This window comes from Gigantopelta aegis, chromosome 13, assembly GCF_016097555.1.
Source record: "Gigantopelta aegis isolate Gae_Host chromosome 13, Gae_host_genome, whole genome shotgun sequence".
NCBI classification, from domain to species: domain Eukaryota; kingdom Metazoa; phylum Mollusca; class Gastropoda; order Neomphalida; family Peltospiridae; genus Gigantopelta; species Gigantopelta aegis.
The window spans coordinates 2858210-2880776 of NC_054711.1; the positions used below are offsets into that span (position 1 = coordinate 2858210).

At 37.5% G+C, this 22567-nt stretch overlaps 1 protein-coding gene across 3 annotated transcripts in view; it reads right to left on the reverse strand.

Moving 5' to 3' along the window:
* The window catches only part of LOC121387428 (1-phosphatidylinositol 3-phosphate 5-kinase-like), a 126458-nt gene that overhangs the window by 17867 nt on the left and 86024 nt on the right, over positions 1-22567 (reverse strand). The window contains exons 30-37 of one of the 3 annotated variants that reach the window (XM_041518539.1): positions 17644-17712; positions 15928-16024; positions 15217-15312; positions 14336-14407; positions 12534-12589; positions 10863-10997; positions 3732-3833; positions 2638-2734 (exon numbers count right to left, since the gene is read on the reverse strand). In XM_041518539.1, the coding sequence (XP_041374473.1) occupies positions 2638-2734; positions 3732-3833; positions 10863-10997; positions 12534-12589; positions 14336-14407; positions 15217-15312; positions 15928-16024; positions 17644-17712 (724 nt within the window). Of the gene's footprint in view, positions 1-2637; positions 2735-3731; positions 3834-10862; positions 10998-12533; positions 12590-14335; positions 14408-15216; positions 15313-15927; positions 16025-17643; positions 17713-22567 lie in introns of those variants that run through there. The other 2 variants (XR_005959818.1, XM_041518540.1) reach the window with 2 other exon arrangements.

A 22567-nucleotide genomic window follows, 5' to 3' on the forward strand; every position in this document is an offset into this window, starting at 1 on the left:
TTTAACCACAGTGACATATTATACTTCTATTTCAATGATGGATTAAAACAAGAAACATCACACACACACACACAACACACACACACACACACACACACACACACACACACCCCTCACTCCCCTCCAGTATTTACCGGTCTTAGACTCAGTGGTTTAAACACAGTGACGTTTTATACTTCTACTTCAATGATGGATTAAAACAATAAACATCACCCCACCTCACCACCCAGTATTTACCAGTCTTAGACTCAGTGGTTTAACTACAGTGACGTTTTATACTTCTACTTCAATGATGGATTAAAACAATAAACATCACCCCACCTCACCACCCAGTATTTACCAGTCTTAGACTCAGTGGTTTAACTACAGTGACGTTTTATACTTCTACTTCAATGATGGATTAAAACAATAAACATCACCCCACCTCACCACCCAGTATTTACCAGTCTTAGACTCAGTGGTTTAACTACAGTGACACCTTCTACTTCAATGATGGATTAAAACAATAAACATCACCCCACCTCACCACCCAGTATTTACCAGTCTTAGACTCAGTGGTTTAACTACAGTGACGTTTTATACTTCTACTTCAATGATGGATTAAAACAATAAACATCACCCCACCTCACCACCCAGTATTTACCAGTCTTAGACTCAGTGGTTTAACTACAGTGACGTTTTATACTTCTACTTCAATGATGGATTAAAACAAGAAACATCAGCCCCCTCCTTCACCCCTCCCCCACCCACCCAGTATTTACCAGTCTTAGACTCAGTGGTTTAACCAGAAACATCACCCCCCCTTCACCCCCCCCCCCCCCTCCAGTATTTACCAGTCTTAGACTCAGTGGTTTAACCACAGTGTGTGATGTATTATACTTCTACTTCAATGCTGGATAAAAACAAGAAACATCACCCCCCCCCCCCCCTTCACCCCCCTCCAGTATTTACCGGTCTTAGACTCAGTGGTTTAACCACAGTGACGTATTATACTTCTACTTCAATGATGGATTAAAACAAGAAACATCACACACACCCTTCACCCCCCTCCAATATTTACCAGTCTTAGACTCAGTGGTTTAACCAGTGACATATTATACTTCTACTTCAAGGATGGATTAAAATAAGAAACATCACACACACACACACACACCCCTTCACCCCCCTCCAGTATTTACCAGTCTTAGACTCAGTGGTTTAACCACAGTGATGTATTATACTTCTACTTCAAGGATGGATTAAAATAAGAAATATCACACACACACCCCTTCACCCCCCTCCAGTATTTACCAGTCTTAGACTCAGTGGTTTAACCACAGTGATGTATTATACTTCTACTTCAAGGATGGATTAAAATAAGAAATATCACACACACACCCCTTCACCCCCTCCAGTATTTACCAGTCTTAGACTCAGTGGTTTAACCACAGTGATGTATTATACTTCTACTTCAAGGATGGATTAAAATAAGAAATATCACACACACACCCCTTCACCCCCTCCAGTATTTACCAGTCTTAGACTCAGTGGTGGATAAAAACAAGAAACATCAGCCCCCTCCTTCATCCCCCCCCCCCACCCACCCAGTATTTACCAGTCTTAGACTCAATGGTTTAACCAGTGACGTATTATACTTCTACTTCAATGATGGATTAAAACAAGAAACATCACCACCCCCCTCCACCACCCTCCACCCCCCTCCAGTATTTACCAGTCTTAGACTCCGTGGTTTAACCACAGTGACGTATTATACTTCTACTTCAATGATGGATTAAAACAAGAAACATCACCCCCCCACCCCCCTCCAGTATTTACCAGTCTTAGACTCAGTGGTTTAACCACAGTGACGTATTATACTTCTACTTCAATGCTGGATAAAAACAAGAAACATCACCCCCCCCCCCCTTCACCCCCCTCCAGTATTTACCAGTCTTAGACTCAGTGGTTTAACCACAGTGACGTATTATACTTCTACTTCAATGATGGATTAAAACAAGAAACATCACACACCCCCTTCACCCCCCTCCAGTATTTACCAGTCTTAGACTCAGTGGTTTAACCACAGTGACATATTATACTTCTACTTCAATGATGGATTAAAACAAGAAACATCACCACCCCCCTCCAACCCCCTCCAGTATTTACCAATCTTTGACTCGGTGGTTTAACCACAGTGACGTATTATACTTCTACTTCAATGATGGATTAAAACAAGAAACATCACCACCACCCTCCACCCCCCTCCAGTATTTACCAATCTTTGACTCGGTGGTTTAACCACAGTGACGTATTATACTTCTACTTAGACTCGGTGGTTTAACCACAGTGACGTATTATACTTCTACTTAGACTCGGTGGTTTAACCACAGTGACGTATTATACTTCTACTTAGACTCGGTGGTTTAACCACAGTGACGTATTATACTTCTACTTAGACTCGGTGGTTTAACCACAGTGACGTATTATACTTCTACTTAGACTCGGTGGTTTAACCACAGTGACATATTATACTTCTACTTCAATGATGGATTAAAACAAGAAACATCACACACCCCTCCAATATTTACCAGTCTTAGACTCAGTGGTTTAACCACAGTGACGTATTATACTTCTACTTCAGTGATGGATTAAACTTACAGATCCTCTCCTGCTGGGAAGATGAGTTTGCGGAGTTTTCGGAATTGTTCCGCAAAGAAGACTCGGCAGTAAAATTTGGCAACGTTGTCGGAAAATTCTGAAGAAAAAAAACAGGAAAGAAGAAAATGTTTTATTTTATTTAATGACACACTCAACACATTTTATTTACAGTTATATGGCGTTGGACATATGGTGAAGGACCACAAATATATTGAGGAAAGAAATCCAGTCGCCACTTCATGAGCCATTCTTTTCGATTAGCAGCAAGGGATCTTTTATATGCATCATTCCATAGACAGGATAGCACATACCACGGCCTTTGATGTACCAGTCGTGGTGGAAAAAAACCCAAAAACAAACCCACATGGAATATGAACAGCAATTTAGTAACAACAAATACCAAATTTAAAAGGGATATGCTACAATTTTTTAAAATTGTAAAGCAGTTTTATCTAAATGGTTGTTCGCAATTTAAATATTTTTACAACCATTCAATCCAAATCAAGTGCTTGTGCAAGGAATTAACAAAGCGAGTTTAGATGGTGGTGAATAAAAGTATTAACTTTCTGACTACTGCAAGCGAGATATCTCGCTCGACCTCACACCAGTCGACATACTGTACACTGTATACAGTGCATTCCCCAATTCATATTTCTCGCCGTTTTGCACACGACACTCACTAAAAACAATTTATTAACAGTATTTTCGCTTGACAACAATGGTGGCACATCGCGGTCATTTTCAGGGATCGATAGCTGATTGTGACAGCTAATTTGATAATACATTTAATCATTTTACCAACAACAAAAATCACCAAATATTGGGATATGAATCGTAGTTCGTTTTTTTTTTTTAAATTATGGTAAAAAAACATCATTCACCACACACACTGTAAATATTTAATTCCACAGCGCCATACCCAAAAATTTCTTTCTGATTTTATATATATATATATATATATCAGGGGGACTGCTAAAAAGGCCATGGTTGATAATTGTTAATGGCCCCTCACAGACCATTAGTTGTAAACGTTTGAGGTAGTTATCACGCAGGAAAAGGTTGCAATATGAAGTAAATTTTCTAACAGGACGTACGTAATTCAATGTGACTGTTCGGTGTCTGTTTATTGCTGGACTTGGTCTTGTCCGAATCACTCGATGACGAAGTAGCAAAGAGAGAGTAAGACTCAATGTCCTCTGAAAATAAACATCAATCATCATCAATTATCTCTTATCATCATAACTGTACATGTCATCATTATCATATCATCATATTTCTATGTCATCATCATTGCTATCAGTAGCATAATAACTGTCAATGTCATCATCATTGCTATCAGTAGCATAATAACTGTCAATGTCATCATCATTGCTATCAGTAGCATAATAACTGTCAATGTCATCATCATTGCTATCAGTAGCATAACTGTCAATGCCATCATCATTGCTATCAGTAGCATAATAACTGTCAATGTCATCATTATTAATAGCAGCAGAATAACTGTCAATGTCATCATTATCATATCATCATATTTCTATGTTATCATCATTGCTATCAGTAGCATAATAACGGTCAATGTCATCATTATCATATTTCTATGTCATCATCACTGCTATCAGTAGCATAATAACTGTCAATGGCATCATTATCATATCATTATATTTCTATGTCATCATCATTGCTATCAGTAGCATAATAACTGTCAATGTCATCAACATTGCTATCAGTAGCATAATAACTGTCAATGTCATCATCATTGCTATCGGTAACATAATAACTGTCAATGTCATTATTATCATATCATCATATTTCTATGTTATCATCATTGCTATCAGTAGCATAATAACTGTCAATGTCATCATCATTGCTATCAGTAGCATAATAACTGTCAATGTCATCATCATTGCTATCAGTAGCACAATAACTGTCAATGTCATCATTATCATATCATCATATTTCTATGTCATCATCATTGCTATCAGTAGCATAATAACTGTCAATGTCATCATCATTGCTATCAGTAGCATAATAACTGTCAATGCCATCATCAATGCTATCAGTAGCATAATAACTGTCAATGCCATCATCATTGCTATCAGTAGCATAATAACTGTCAATGTCATCATTATTAATAGCAGCAGAATAACTGTCAATGTCATCATTATCATATCATCATATTTCTATGTTATCATCATTGCTATCAGTAGCATAATAACTGTCAATGTCATCATTATCATATTTCTATGTCATCACCAATGCTATCAGTAGCATAATAACTGTCAATGGCATCATTATCATATCATTATATTTCTATGTCATCATCATTGCTATCAGTAGCATAATAACTGTCAATGTCATCAACATTGCTATCAGTAGCATAATAACTGTCAATGTCATCATCATTGCTATCGGTAACATAATAACTGTCAATGTCATTATTATCATATCATCATATTTCTATGTCATCATCATTGCTATCAGTAGCATAATAACTGTCAATGTCATCATCATTGCTATCAGTAGCATAATAACTGTCAATGTCATCATCATTGCTATCAGTAGCACAATAACTGTCAATGTCATCATTATCATATCATCATATTTCTATGTCATCATCATTGCTATCAGTAGCATAATAACTGTCAATGTCATCATCATTGCTATCAGTAACATAATAACTGTCAATGTCATCATCAATGCTATCAGTAGCATAATAACTGTCAATGTCATCATTATTGCTATCAGTAGTGTAATAACTGTCAATGTCATCATCATTGCTATCAGTAGCATAATAACTGTCAATGTCATCATCAATACTATCAGTAGCATAGTAACTGTCAATGTCATCATCATTGCTATCAGTAGCATAATAACTGTCAATGTCATGATCAATGCTATCAGTAGCATAATAACTGTCAATGTCATCATCAATGCTATCAGTAGCATAATAACTGTCAATGTCATCATTATTGCTATCAGTAGTGTAATAACTGTCAATGTCATCATCATTGCTATCAGTAGCATAATAACTGTCAATGTCATCATCAATACTATCAGTAGCATAGTAACTGTCAATGTCATCATCATTGCTATCAGTAGCATAATAACTGTCAATGCCATCATTATCATATCATCATATTTCTATGTCATCATCATTGCTATCAGTAGCATAGTAACTGTCAATGTCATCATCATTGCTAGCAGTAGCATAATAACTGTCAATGCCATCATTATCATATTTCTATCTCATCATCATTGCTATCAGTAGCATAATAACTGTCAATGCCATCATTATGATATCATCATATTTCTATGCTTTTTCTGACACAATTTTTAAGAAAATTAATCTTTGGAGCGAGCTACAAGGATTGATTTTCTTGAGACAGGTGTCAGTAAAACCATCTACAAAAGGACAAATGCCAGAATATTTTCTAGTTCAATGATACTTATAATTTTAGTATAATTATTATAAAATTCACTGCATTTTATTTTTGTACCATGACATCACTCCTTCTCTCAGCTGATATATGTTACGTCACTAAAAGGAATGCATTCTGCATTATATATTACATGACATCAGGTACTACCTTTGCTTAGAGAATGAAAAGGTCTACATATTAATATTGTAAATCTTTAAAGTAATTCTATATTATCCACCCCAAAATAACTGAAACATAAATACATATAATACTCTATACAATTACAGACCGGCCTCGGTGGCGTAGTGGTTAAGCCATCGGACATATGTCTGGTAGGTACAGGGTTTGCAGCCCGGTATCGGCTCTCACCCTCTTCTCTCTCACTAACCACTAACAACTAACCCACTGTCCTGGACAGACAGCCCAGATAGCTGAGGTGTGTGCCCAGGACAGTGTGCTTGAACCTTAATTGGATATAAGCACGGAAATAAGTTGAAATAAATAATTACTTTCGTTGCTAGCATTATTATGACACTTATGTTTATTGCTGTCATAAAATAATATTTTTTTTTAATAAAAAGTGAAAACCAAAACCAGCTTCTTGCACACTAAATAAACTTTAACAAAATTCACACCTAACCTATAATAACTATCGACTATTGTTTAAAACAATGACAGCATAGCAAAAAATGTGTGTTTTGTATAACAACACCACTAGAGCACGATGACTGATTAATCATTGGCTATTGGATGTCAAACATTTGGTAGTTCTGACATAGTTTTAGAGAGGAAAACCGCTACTTATTTCCATTAGTAGCAAGGGATCTTTTATATGCATCATCCCAGACAGGACAGCACATACCACAGCCTTTGAGAGCCCGAATATAGCAATACAGAATCTTCTCAAACTAGGCAAAATGGGCAATTATAAACCAAAATAGGCACCCCTCCCCTCATATGTTTAGAAGGAGATCCCCCCTCCCCTCTCTCCCAACTAAGCTAAGTACAACCCTGGAAGTAAACATAATTTTGTTTTCCCTTCAACACATTGTTTTTGTCTTTTAACCCTCAGATTACACTTCCAAACAGCCACAAACCTTTAACGGGTCAATCAAAAGTATTTTGAAGTTTGACAAAGCACTGAGTACCGGTATACCCAAACAGTTGCAGACACTAACCAACATACAGACAGAAATACTGACAGACAGGCAGTTTAGACAGACAGACAGACAGACACACATGCAGGCACACAGACAGCAAACAGACAGACAGTGAGAAAAGTAACCAGACAAGTCCACAGCTAAAGGTCCATGACAAAGCATTTTGTATAAATTGCTAAATGTATGAACAAACATTCCAAACGTGAAGAAAGACATCTTGTATGAACTGCTATGTGCATGAAAAAAGATAAACAAAGTACAGTCAGACAGTCAGACAGACAGACACTGGTAGACAGAGAGACAGACACCAGCAGACATACAGACATCTTGTATGAACTGCTATGTGCATGAAAAAAGATAAACAAAGTACAGTCAGACAGTCAGACAGACAGACACTGGTAGACAGAGAGACAGACACCAGCAGACATACAGACATCTTGTATGAACTGCTATGTGCATGAAAAAAGATAAACAAAGTACAGTCAGACAGTCAGACAGACAGACACTGGTAGACAGAGAGACAGACACCAGCAGACATACAGACATCTTGTATGAACTGCTATGTGCATGAAAAAAGATAAACAAAGTACAGTCAGACAGTCATACAGACAGACACTGGTAGACAGAGAGACAGACACCAGCAGACATACAGACATCTTGTATGAACTGCTATGTGCATGAAAAAAGACAAACAAAGTACAGTCAGACAGTCATACAGACAGACACTGGTAGACAGAGAGACAGACACCAGCAGACATACAGACATCTTGTATGAACTGCTATGTGCATGAAAAAAGACAAACAAAGTACAGTCAGACAGTCAGACAGACAGACACTGGTAGACAGAGAGACAGACACCAGCAGACATACAGACATCTTGTATGAACTGCTATGTGCATGAAAAAAGATAAACAAAGTACAGTCAGACAGTCAGACAGACAGACACTGGTAGACAGAGAGACAGACACCAGCAGACATACAGACATCTTGTATGAACTGCTATGTGCATGAAAAAAGATAAACAAAGTACAGTCAGACAGTCAGACAGACAGACACTGGTAGACAGAGAGACAGACACCAGCAGACATACAGACATCTTGTATGAACTGCTATGTGCATGAAAAAAGACAAACAAAGTACAGTCAGACAGTCATACAGACAGACACTGGTAGACAGAGAGACAGACACCGGCAGACATACAGACATCTTGTATGAACTGCTATGTGCATGAAAAAAGACAAAGTACAGTCAGACAGTCAGACAGACAGACACTGGTAGACAGAGAGACAGACACCGGTAGACATACAGACATCTTTTATGAATGGCTACATGCATGAACAAAAAGCCACACAATACAGACAGATGGACGGATGGACAGACAGACACACTCACAAACATATATACACTCAAGACAAAGAATGCTGTAAAAAGAATAGTCGCATGAACAAAGATAAAAAAAAGTACACAATCAGACAGGCAGACAGACAGACATTTTGTAAAACTGTTACATGCATGAAACAAAATCCACATACATGTAGTACACAGAAAGAGAGACACAGACTCCAGAAAGATATACTACTCAAAAGAATTTAAGGGTCAAAAATTTATAACCAAATAAGTTTCAGAGTGTATTAGATTGATGATGTAAACTACACCAAAAATTTAATTTATTGTTCCATATTTACAAAAACCCACAAATAAACGTCACTGTATACAAGAAAGTCACATGACATGCTGTCAAAGTTGAAGGTTGTCAAACATGGATTTTACACATTAGAACATTCGTTTAATAGTGTGTGAATCCACCCCTGGCGCGAATACACTCGACACATCATTGCCTCATGCTGTTGATCAGACGTCTGAAGAACTCTTGGGGAATGGCCTGCCACTCTGCCATAAGAAGTTGACCCAGATCATGAAGGTTGGCCGGAGGGGCATGGTTATCCCGAACTCTCATGCCTAATTCGCCCCAGGCGGTCTCTATTGGGGCCAAGTCAGGCGAATATGCTGGCCAATCCATCCTGGCGATACCTTGTTGTCTGAGAAAGTCTGTTACCACCCTGGCGCGGTGGGGTCTGACATTGTCATCCTGCAGAACTGCCCCGCCGCCAATCTGCTGAAGGCCTGGAAGAACCAACGGCCGGATAATCTCATTCAGATAGCGGATTCCATTCAGATTGCCATCCACCACATAGAGGGGGATCCTGTGGTGGATAGAGATGCCGCCCCACACCATGACGCTGCGTAGATTATTGGCTCTCAGACGATTGCGTATGGTTTGATCAGACACTCGAGTTCCAGTCGAAGTCCGCAGATTGTCACGTAATCGGCGTGCAGTGGTTGTGCGTTGACGTAGAGCCATATTGGTGATGTAGCGGTCCTCTCTATTAGTAGTGCTTCGGGGTCTTCCCGAACGTGGACGATTTCGAACAGAATTCGTTGCTTGGTACTGTTGCCACAGTCGGCCAACGACACTCTGACTGACACCAAGTCTCAGAGCAACATTTCTTTGCGTATTGCCATCCTGAAGCCAAGCAATAGCCCTTCCTCGATCTTCGATAGTCAGTTGACGTCGTACCATTGTCGAATTTGGAGTGTGCACCGTACACGAACGCAAGCTCCAATTATACAGAAATTCAGCATTGGGAACATGGAATACACATGCAAAGCGTGCAAATGAAGCACTTTGTGAAAAAGCAAGTTATGGGCACTTAGCAGACCTTTCGCTTTTGCCCTAATTTACATGCAAATGTAAGCATGTTTTCGCCATTAGAACTAGTCGACAGTGTCAATGACAGTGGATTTTAATTCATTTATGGGTTGCTTAGACCCACTTTCGTCAAAATGGAACAATACCATGCGTGACATTATGGTCTAGCTAATATAACTGACATTCAGAAAATAATGTCGAAAATATCGTCTGACCCTTAAATTCTTTTGAGTAGTATATTTTGTACAAACCTCTACATGCATGAACAGAAAGCCACAAAGTACACAGAAAAACAGAATCCAACAAGACATTTTGTAAAAGAGACAGACAGACTCCAACAAGACATTTTGTAAAAGAGACAGACAGACTCCAACAAGACATTTTGTAAAAGAGACAGACAGAATCCAACAAGACATTTTGTAAAAGAGACAGACAGAATCCAACAAGACATTTTGTAAAACAGACAGACAGACTCTAACAAGACATTTTGTAAAACTGCTACATGCATGAATAAAAGTCACAAAGTATACAGAGAGACAGACAGACAGAGAAACACAGACACTGCTGCATGTATGAAGAAAGAGCCACCAACTACACAGACAGACAGACAGACACTGACTCCAGAAAGCAAGGCGACCAACTTTCCAGAATTTTCATCCCGTACTTGGAATTCCGGAACTGATGTCAAATATTCGGAATTATTTTCAAATTCACTATAATTTTTTTTTTTAAACAACCAATTCTTATTACATTTATAGCATTTTTCACACCGTTTAAATTATTTTCCTGAAAAAAGGCATTTTCGCGCACTATAAATTATTGTTTGAAAAGGCGTTCACACACTTAAAAATAAATATATACAAAGTTGTGGAATTTATTTCCCATTAGGTCGGTCGCCCTGAGAAAGACATGCAAGGACAAGGAGCCACAAAGTACCTTCCTGGATAGAAGATTCAGAACCTATTGTATACCGGACAGCATCAGCGTAATCCGCTTTCCGCGACAAAAACGGACTCTGGTCTTTCGGACCACGAAAAAATGACAGCATCCCACTTCCTGTTCTTTTTTGACCTAATAATCGGGTTAAAAACAAACACACATAACAAAATACTTGGCTTTGCTTTTAACTTCTTTTCTTTTGAGCAAGACATTATATATATACATATATACACACACACATATATATATATATATATATATATATATATATATATACACACACACACATATATGCACATGTATCCCTTTTCCAAAATGGTGAAGTTTGAGCCTGTAAAACATTTTTTAACACCATGTGGAAAATAAAACTGTGTTAAGTTAGTCTTTAATTTCCCATTCTATATCAGTTACTAACACAAAATATAAACAGAAGTAGTTTTAATAATGAAATGTTAAATGATGGAAAATATTAATATGTTAATAATGAAATAAGCTTATGAGATAGGAATTTAAAGAATTTACCAATTTCTTTCTTTAAATGTTAGAAAATTAGCAATATATTGGTCAAATGTTAGATAAAGCAGCAAGGGATCACAGATCTTCTATATTCACTTTCCCACAGACAGGACAGCACCTACCATTGCTTTTGATATATCAGTTGTGGTGCACCGATTCGGAGGGAAACCTAAATCCATTGAGTGTGATCGATCCCATCATACCTCAGGCCAGTGCTCTAAACCATGGAGCTACATATCTTCTACATACACTTTCCCAAAGACAGGACAGCACATACCATATCCTTTGATGTACTAGTTGTGGTGCGCTGATTCGGAGGGAAAACCCAAGTCCAATGAATGTGATCGATTTGCAACGCATTACACCTCAGGCAAGTGCTACATATCTTCTACATACACTTTCCCAAAGACAGGACAGCACATACCATATCCTTTGATGTACTAGTTGTGGTTCGCTGATTCGGAGGGAAAACCTAAGTCCAATGAATGTGATCGATTTGCAACCCATTGCACCTCAGGCAAGTGCTACATATCTTCTACATACACTTTCCCAAAGACAGGACAGCACATACCATGGCCTTTGATGTACCAGTCCTGGTGCACTGATTAGTAGGGGTAAAACCCAAAGTTCATTGAGGTAATCGATCCTGTGATCCACCACACTTCAAGCTAGCACTCTATCACTGAGCTACATATCTTCTACATACACCTTCTCAAAGACAGGACAGCACATACCATGGCTGTTGATATACTAGTCATGATGCATGGATTCGGAAGGGAAAACCCAAATCCATTGAGGGTGATTGATCCCATGACCCATCACACCTCAGGCCAGTGCTATAAACCATTGAATGACATATTTTCTACATACATTTTCTCAAAGACAGAGCAGTACATACCATGATATTTGATGTACCAGTTATGATGCACTAATTCGGAGGGAGAAAAAACAATGTCCATTGAGGGTGATTGATCCAATGACCTATCACACCTCCGGCGAGCACTCTAAACCATTGAGCTACATCATGGCCCGTGGAAATGTTAGAAGACAAACAGATATTTGAAAGTTAAGATCTGGAAGCTTGCCATGTTAACATGTTAACAGTGGCATGATGTTACAAAGATTATAAAATTAACAACAAAAAGTAGTTACCAGTTTCTTTGCCAATGTCAGCACCGGTCAATGGAGAATCCCCACTCTTTGATGTGCTGCAAAACGAAACAGTAAATTTTGGTTTGTTTAACAACACCACATACGTGACAGGAAGGAAATGTTTTATTTAATGATGAACTCAACAGACAGGAACGAAAGAAATGTTTTATTTAACGACACACTCAACACATTTTATTTACGGTTATATGGCATCAGACATATGGTTAAGGACCACACAGATAGAGAGAGAGAGGAAACCCGCTATCGCCACTTCATAGGCATTTTTTTTCATTGGGAGCATATGAACTCATCCCACCAAGCCTGAAAGATGATGCTTTAAACAATATAGTCACTAAAGCCAAGTCCCCAAGCCTAACTTACTACTCCCCGTACCCTCCTGGCCTGGTGCCCACGAGTCTAAACTCAAGCCAAGTCCCCAAGCCTAACCTACAACTCCCCGTACCCTCCTGGCCTGGTGTCCACGAGTCTAAACTCAAGCCAAGTCCCCAAGCCTAATTTACTACTCCCCGTACCCTCCTGGCCTGGTGCCCACGAGTCTAAAGTCAAGCGAAGTCCCCAAACCTAACTTACTACTCCCCGTACCCTCCTGGCCTGGTGCCCACGAGTCTAAACTCAAGCCAAGTCCCCAAGCCTAACCTACAACTCCCCGTACCCTCCTGGCATGGTGCCCACGAGTCTAAACTCAAGCCAAGTCCCCAAGCCTAACTTACAACTCCCCGTACCCTCCTGGCCTGGTGCCCACGAGTCTAAACTCAAGCCAAGTCCCCAAACCTAACTTACAACTCCCCGTACCCTCCTGGCCTGGTGCCCACGAGTCTAAACTCAAGCCAAGTCCCCAAACCTCACTTACTACTCCCCGTACCCTCCTGGCCTGGTGCCCACGAGTCTAAACTCAAGCCAAGTCCCCAAGCCTAACCTACAACTCCCCGTACCCTCCTGGCCTGGTGCCCACGAGTCTAAACTCAAGCCAAGTCCCCAAACCTAACTTACTACTCCCCGTACCCTCCTGGCCTGGTGCCCACGAGTCTAAACTCAAGCCAAGTCCCCAAACCTAACTTACTACTCCCCGTACCCTCCTGGCCTGGTGCCCATGAGTCTAAACTCAAGACTGTGATAGTCGGAGACTTTAACATCATTGCAATGTCATACAGATTGTATATGTATATGACATCATTAAGAGATTTTAACATCATTGCAATGTCATACAGATTGTATATGTATATGACATCATTAAGAGATTTTAGGGTGGGATGTAACCCAGTGGTAAAGCGCTCGCTTTATACAGGGCCGGTTTGGGATCGATCCCCATCGGTGGATCCATTGGGATATTTCTCGTTCCAGCCAGTGCATCATGACTGGTATATCAAAGGCCATGGTATGTGTTATCCTGTCTGTGGGATGGTGCATATAAAAGATCCCTTGCTACTAATGGAAAAATGTAGCGGGTTTCCTCTCTAAGACTATATGTCAAAATTACTACATGTTTGACATCCAATAGTTGATGTATAATAATCAATGTGCTCTAGTGGTGTCTTTAAACAAAACAAACTTCTTCTTTTTTTAAAAAGATTTTAGTCTAGTCTCTAAATATTTTAGGGCCTTTGGTCCATATTTTTGTAGATATGTTAGTGCTATGAAATCGTAAAACCATCGTAAGCTATGACATCACTATGGCATTTGCTGTAGTGACATCATAGCTATGTTGGTTTTACAATTTCACAGTGGTAAGATAGGTTCGAAAATCCCTAGCCTGGTCTTTAAATATGATGTGCACAACTTACCCTGAATTGTCTTTCTTAGACGAGCCAAAACAAGACTGAATTTCTCGTAGACGAACATGATAGTCACTGGAGCTGAAGCATGTAATAATACAGTGGTATTAATATAGTAATAGAATAATAGTAAAATGCAGTTATCAAAATCATTAGTTTCTGACAGAAAAAAAGAGAGGATAAAATAGCCCTATATCTATTTTGCTACTTAAAGGCATACTGTCACAGATTTAAGGACCTTATTTCTCTAAAAAATAATAATAAATCAAAATTACATTAATTTTCACAGACCAAATCTAGCTATTGCATCACTTTAACTACACCATGATGGAGTGAAATCCATGTCAACCCTCTCAGCAATGTTAGTTTTTTAATTATGGACCACTGCCAGAATTTCAATTATTTTTACAAAATATCATTAATAAATGAAGTATGGTGGTTATGAAGATGGTTGAATAAAGTACATTTAGGGACAAATCAAATTATTTTTGTTCAGGTAATACTTTGTTAGACCATTAAATAGGTCAGTGGTCTGTGATAATATGCCTTTAAAACTAAACTAGTAACTTTGTAGAATTTTGTGACCCCCTTTACAAAATCGTGGATACGCTCCTGTTGATGATGAAATTCCAAACCTATACTAAAATACAGTAATAGGGAAAACAATTTTAAGTTTGGCTTGTGCCCCACTACTCCACTAGAGACTGGGTCCCTTCAACTTGAAATTGTGCCCCAACCACTCCATATATCGGGTCTGCAATTGGCAAAAAACTGATATCCTACCTCAAGCTATCACAGAGCACGGCTCATAGTTATAACACATAACGTCCTACCTCAAGGCGTAAGCAATCACAGAACTGGACTCTTAACAGTAATATATGATATCCTACCTCAAAGCGTAAGCTATCACAGAGCTGGGCTCGTAGTCATAGATAACAACTGGAACCCGGTCGGATGGCGGAAGTAGGTAATGTTCAGCTGGGTCACTAAAAAAACCAGAAACTAGAGAAATAAATATCAGGCTACAATTTATTGTATAACTTACCCATAATATCCATGTCATAAACCCATACTCATATGGTTAAAAATATCTTGGTACATATCAAAGTGATATTAAGGGGGGGGGGGGGGGGGGGGGGGGGGGGGGGGAGGAGGAGGGGGGTCAAAGAATTGTTGAAAAGGGTAAGTTAGAGGTTATCAAAGGCAAATTCCCTGGGATCCCTGTATAGATGGACAAAAAGTGATTTGTTTTTTCTTCTCCGGTTCATATTATGTATTGTCCCCAGAAACGTAGGTGATGTCAGGGGTGGAGAGCCATGCACATCACCTCACAATGTCAGTCCACAGTGGAAAGGGTAACAGCACTTTTTTACCAAAAAACTGATACTATTATTAAAGGGACATTATAGTTTTGGAAATAAAATGAAATTTAGCCTAGTACAAATATTAGAACGATCAGAAACATGTTTAATATACAGCCACTAATATTTTATGCAGAAATATATATTGATATGTAATTACAATCGTTAAAAAGTCTTTGTTAGTCGATAACATCTCAAAAAGTGCAACAAACTCAGGAATGTCCCTTTAATAAGACTTACAATGGCGAGGTCACGGGAACAAAGTTCGATCCTGACCAAAAGCTGGCAATGATATTCCTTCTCGACCATTTGTCTGTCCGTCCATCAGTCTGGTCTTCTGAAATTTTAAACATGATTTTCAGTGGTGAATGGTGCCACCCACTGTCTACGTTTCACACTTAATGTATTCAGCAGATACATGAAGTTAAAAGTCCGACTAGAGAAGCAATGTCATGTTATGACATCGCTTCCCAAAATTACATCATTACACTTGTTATTACACATTTGATTCGTACGATTTTTATTAATTCAGTTATGTTGAACAAAGTGGATAATAAAGCTGCTTACCTTTCAAGTTTAAAATTATACACCTCACAGGGCTCATTAGACATAACCACCTTATTTTCATGCTTAAAAGTATACAGCTCAATGTTCTCACTAGATATATATAAAGAATAACTGGTTACTGCCTTAAGATACCAGTGTCATCCTGTAAACGTAAGAATGTATTGAAATGAATGAATGAATGCAAGAACGAATGAACACATGAATGAATGAATGAATGAATGAAAGAATGGTTTAATGACACCCCAGCACAAAAATACACATCACCTATTGGATGTCAAACAAAAAAGTTTGTTTTCTTTAATGACACCACTAGAGCACATTGATTTATTAATCATCGGCTATTGGATGTCAAACATATGGTCATTTTGACACAGTCATAGAGAGGAAACCCAACATATTTTCCCATTAGTAGCAAAGGATCTTTTATATGCACCATCCCACATACAAGACAGCACATACCACGGCCTTTGATATACCAGTCGTGGTGCACTGGTTGGAACGAGAAATAGCCCAATGTACCCACCGACGGGGATTGATCCCAAACCGACCACACATCAAGCAAGCACTTTACCACTGGGCTATGTCCCACCCCTGGATGTCAAAGAAATGAAGAAAAAAAACATAGTGTGTAACCTTTAATACTACTGAGTTACATCGGCCTCCGTGCTGAATGTAGGTACAATACGAACCTGTGTCCACGTTTACAGACGATGTCAAAGAAATGAAGAAAAAACCCATAGTGTGTAACCTTTAATACTACTGAGTTACATCGGCCTCCGTGTTAAACGTAGGTACAGTTCGAACCTGTGTCCGCGTTTACAGACGATGTCAAAGAAACGAAGAAAAAACCATAGTGTGTAACCTTTAATACTACTGAGTTACTACTGAGTTACATCGGCCTCCGTGTTAAACGTATGTACAGTACGAACCTGTGTCCGCGTTTACAGACGATGTCAAAGAAATGAAGAAAAAACCCATAGTGTGTAACCTTTAATATTACTGAGTTACATCGGCCTCAGTGCTGAATGTAGGTACAGTACGAACCTGTGTCCACGTTTACAGACGATGTCAAAGAAATGAAGAAAAAAAACATAGTGTGTAACCTTTAATACTACTGAGTTACATCAGCCTCAGTGCTGAATGTAGGTACAGTACGGACCTGTGTCCACGTTTACAGACGATGTCAAAGAAATGAAGAAAAAAACCATAGTGTGTAACCTTTAATACTACTGAGTTACATCGGCCTCAGTGCTGAATGTAGGTACAGTACGAACCTGTGTCCACGTTTACAGACGATGTCAAAGAAATGAAGAAAAAAACCATAGTGTGTAACCTTTAATACTACTGAGTTACATCGGCCTCAGTGCTGAATGTAGGTACAGTACGAACCTGTGTCCACATTTACAGACGATGTCAGTGGTCTGTCAGACATAGAAGATCCCGATGATATTGATGCCACTGAAAAAAAAACCCAGAAACAAATAAACACACCTCACTAGTTACCCTCTAGATAGAACAATTACAAATGCCAGTCTGGAAAGTAAGGCATAATTGGAGTGTGTGCGAAAATGATACATAATTGATATTACTCACATGTATTTCATGGTTTACAGTAACTACGTTAACGACTACCTTTGGCACTCGCCAAATTAGCCAATTGCAAATTTGGAACGCAGTTGGAGAATCTTATTTTTAGTTTGTCAAATTAATTTCATGTAATAACTGACATTTCTAAGAATTTCAAAATAAATGACAATTTCTGCAATTTTTTAAGTTTAGTAGATAATTTGGAAAATTGTTTTTCTCACCCAGACCTAGTCCTGCCATTGTTTAGGGAATTGCTTTATAGCTGCCTAAGTAATACACACTTTCAAATATACTGAATGTCTGATTTACAATCTGAAATATCAAATGTCACACACAGTTTTCTGCAATGTTAGAAAGGATTAGGTTAATGGAATAAAGACTATTATAGCTACTGTAACAAATATCCTCTTTACCTGTTGAAAGGTTTGAAACGTCAAACATCACAGTGTGTTAATGGAATAAAGACTATTATAGCTACTGTAACAAATATCCTCTTTACCTGTTGAAAGGTTTGAAACGTCAAACATCACAGTGTGTTAATGGAATAAAGACTATTATAGCTACTGTAACAAATATCCTCTTTACCTGTTGAAAGGTTTGAAACGTCAAACATCACAGTGTGTTAATGGAATAAAGACTATTATAGCTACTGTAACAAATATCCTCTTTACCTGTTGAAAGGTTTGAAACGTCAAACATCACAGTGTGTTAATGGAATAAAGACTATTATAGCTACTGTAACAAATATCCTCTTTACCTGTTGAAAGGTTTGAAACGTCAAACATCACAGTGTGTTAATGGAATAAAGACTATTATAGCTACTGTAACAAATATCCTCTTTACCTGTTGAAAGGTTTGAAACGTCAAACATCACAGTGTGTTAATGGAATAAAGACTATTATAGCTACTGTAACAAATATCCTCTTTACCTGTTGAAAGGTTTGAAACGTCAAACATCACAGTGTGTTAATGGAATAAAGACTATTATAGCTACTGTAACAAATATCCTCTTTACCTGTTGAAAGGTTTGAAACGTCAAACATCACAGTGTGTTAATGGAATAAAGACTATTATAGCTACTGTAACAAATATCCTCTTTACCTGTTGAAAGGTTTGAAACGTCAAACATCACAGTGTGTTAATGGAATAAAGACTATTATAGCTACTGTAACAAATATCCTCTTTACCTGTTGAAAGGTTTGAAACGTCAAACATCACAGTGTGTTAATGGAATAAAGACTATTATAGCTACTGTAACAAATATCCTCTTTACCTGTTGAAAGGTTTGAAACGTCAAACATCACAGTGTGTTAATGGAATAAAGACTATTATAGCTACTGTAACAAATATCCTCTTTACCTGTTGAAAGGTTTGAAACGTCAAACATCACAGTGTGTTAATGGAATAAAGACTATTATAGCTACTGTAACAAATATCCTCTTTACCTGTTGAAAGGTTTGAAACGTCAAACATCACAGTGTGTTAATGGAATAAAGACTATTATAGCTACTGTAACAAATATCCTCTTTACCTGTTGAAAGGTTTGAAACGTCAAACATCACAGTGTGTTAATGGAATAAAGACTATTATAGCTACTGTAACAAATATCCTCTTTACCTGTTGAAAGGTTTGAAACGTCAAACATCACAGTGTGTTAATGGAATAAAGACTATTATAGCTACTGTAACAAATATCCTCTTTACCTGTTGAAAGGTTTGAAACGTCAAACATCACAGTGTGTTAATGGAATAAAGACTATTATAGCTACTGTATCCTCTTTAACAAATATCCTCTTTACCTGTTGAAAGGTTTGAAACGTCAAACATCACAGTGTGTTAATGGAATAAAGACTATTATAGCTACTGTAACAAATATCCTCTTTACCTGTTGAAAGGTTTGAAACGTCAAACATCACAGTGTGTTAATGGAATAAAGACTATTATAGCTACTGTAACAAATATCCTCTTTACCTGTTGAAAGGTTTGAAACGTCAAACATCACAGTGTGTTAATGGAATAAAGACTATTATAGCTACTGTAACAAATATCCTCTTTACCTGTTGAAAGGTTTGAAACGTCAAACATCACAGTGTGTTAATGGAATAAAGACTATTATAGCTACTGTAACAAATATCCTCTTTACCTGTTGAAAGGTTTGAAACGTCAAACATCACAGTGTGTTAATGGAATAAAGACTATTATAGCTACTGTAACAAATATCCTCTTTACCTGTTGAAAGGTTTGAAACGTCAAACATCACAGTGTGTTAATGGAATAAAGACTATTATAGCTACTGTAACAAATATCCTCTTTACCTGTTGAAAGGTTTGAAACGTCAAACATCACAGTGTGTTAATGGAATAAAGACTATTATAGCTACTGTAACAAATATCCTCTTTACCTGTTGAAAGGTTTGAAACGTCAAACATCACAGTGTGTTAATGGAATAAAGACTATTATAGCTACTGTAACAAATATCCTCTTTACCTGTTGAAAGGTTTGAAACGTCAAACATCACAGTGTGTTAATGGAATAAAGACTATTATAGCTACTGTAACAAATATCCTCTTTACCTGTTGAAAGGTTTGAAACGTCAAACATCACAGTGTGTTAATGGAATAAAGACTATTATAGCTACTGTAACAAATATCCTCTTTACCTGTTGAAAGGTTTGAAACGTCAAACATCACAGTGTGTTAATGGAATAAAGACTATTATAGCTACTGTAACAAATATCCTCTTTACCTGTTGAAAGGTTTGAAACGTCAAACATCACAGTGTGTTAATGGAATAAAGACTATTATAGCTACTGTAACAAATATCCTCTTTACCTGTTGAAAGGTTTGAAACGTCAAACATCACAGTGTGTTAATGGAATAAAGACTATTATAGCTACTGTAACAAATATCCTCTTTACCTGTTGAAAGGTTTGAAACGTCAAACATCACAGTGTGTTAATGGAATAAAGACTATTATAGCTACTGTAACAAATATCCTCTTTACCTGTTGAAAGGTTTGAAACGTCAAACATCACAGTGTGTTAATGGAATAAAGACTATTATAGCTACTGTAACAAATATCCTCTTTACCTGTTGAAAGGTTTGAAACGTCAAACATCACAGTGTGTTAATGGAATAAAGACTATTATAGCTACTGTAACAAATATCCTCTTTACCTGTTGAAAGGTTTGAAACGTCAAACATCACAGTGTGTTAATGGAATAAAGACTATTATAGCTACTGTAACAAATATCCTCTTTACCTGTTGAAAGGTTTGAAACGTCAAACATCACAGTGTGTTAATGGAATAAAGACTATTATAGCTACTGTAACAAATATCCTCTTTACCTGTTGAAAGGTTTGAAACGTCAAACATCACAGTGTGTTAATGGAATAAAGACTATTATAGCTACTGTAACAAATATCCTCTTTACCTGTTGAAAGGTTTGAAACGTCAAACATCACAGTGTGTTAATGGAATAAAGACTATTATAGCTACTGTAACAAATATCCTCTTTACCTGTTGAAAGGTTTGAAACGTCAAACATCACAGTGTGTTAATGGAATAAAGACTATTATAGCTACTGTAACAAATATCCTCTTTACCTGTTGAAAGGTTTGAAACGTCAAACATCACAGTGTGTTAATGGAATAAAGACTATTATAGCTACTGTAACAAATATCCTCTTTACCTGTTGAAAGGTTTGAAACGTCAAACATCACAGTGTGTTAATGGAATAAAGACTATTATAGCTACTGTAACAAATATCCTCTTTACCTGTTGAAAGGTTTGAAACGTCAAACATCACAGTGTGTTAATGGAATAAAGACTATTATAGCTACTGTAACAAATATCCTCTTTACCTGTTGAAAGGTTTGAAACGTCAAACATCACAGTGTGTTAATGGAATAAAGACTATTATAGCTACTGTAACAAATATCCTCTTTACCTGTTGAAAGGTTTGAAACGTCAAACATCACAGTGTGTTAATGGAATAAAGACTATTATAGCTACTGTAACAAATATCCTCTTTACCTGTTGAAAGGTTTGAAACGTCAAACATCACAGTGTGTTAATGGAATAAAGACTATTATAGCTACTGTAACAAATATCCTCTTTACCTGTTGAAAGGTTTGAAACGTCAAACATCACAGTGTGTTAATGGAATAAAGACTATTATAGCTACTGTAACAAATATCCTCTTTACCTGTTGAAAGGTTTGAAACGTCAAACATCACAGTGTGTTAATGGAATAAAGACTATTATAGCTACTGTAACAAATATCCTCTTTACCTGTTGAAAGGTTTGAAACGTCAAACATCACAGTGTGTTAATGGAATAAAGACTATTATAGCTACTGTAACAAATATCCTCTTTACCTGTTGAAAGGTTTGAAACGTCAAACATCACAGTGTGTTAATGGAATAAAGACTATTATAGCTACTGTAACAAATATCCTCTTTACCTGTTGAAAGGTTTGAAACGTCAAACATCACAGTGTGTTAATGGAATAAAGACTATTATAGCTACTGTAACAAATATCCTCTTTACCTGTTGAAAGGTTTGAAACGTCAAACATCACAGTGTGTTAATGGAATAAAGACTATTATAGCTACTGTAACAAATATCCTCTTTACCTGTTGAAAGGTTTGAAACGTCAAACATCACAGTGTGTTAATGGAATAAAGACTATTATAGCTACTGTAACAAATATCCTCTTTACCTGT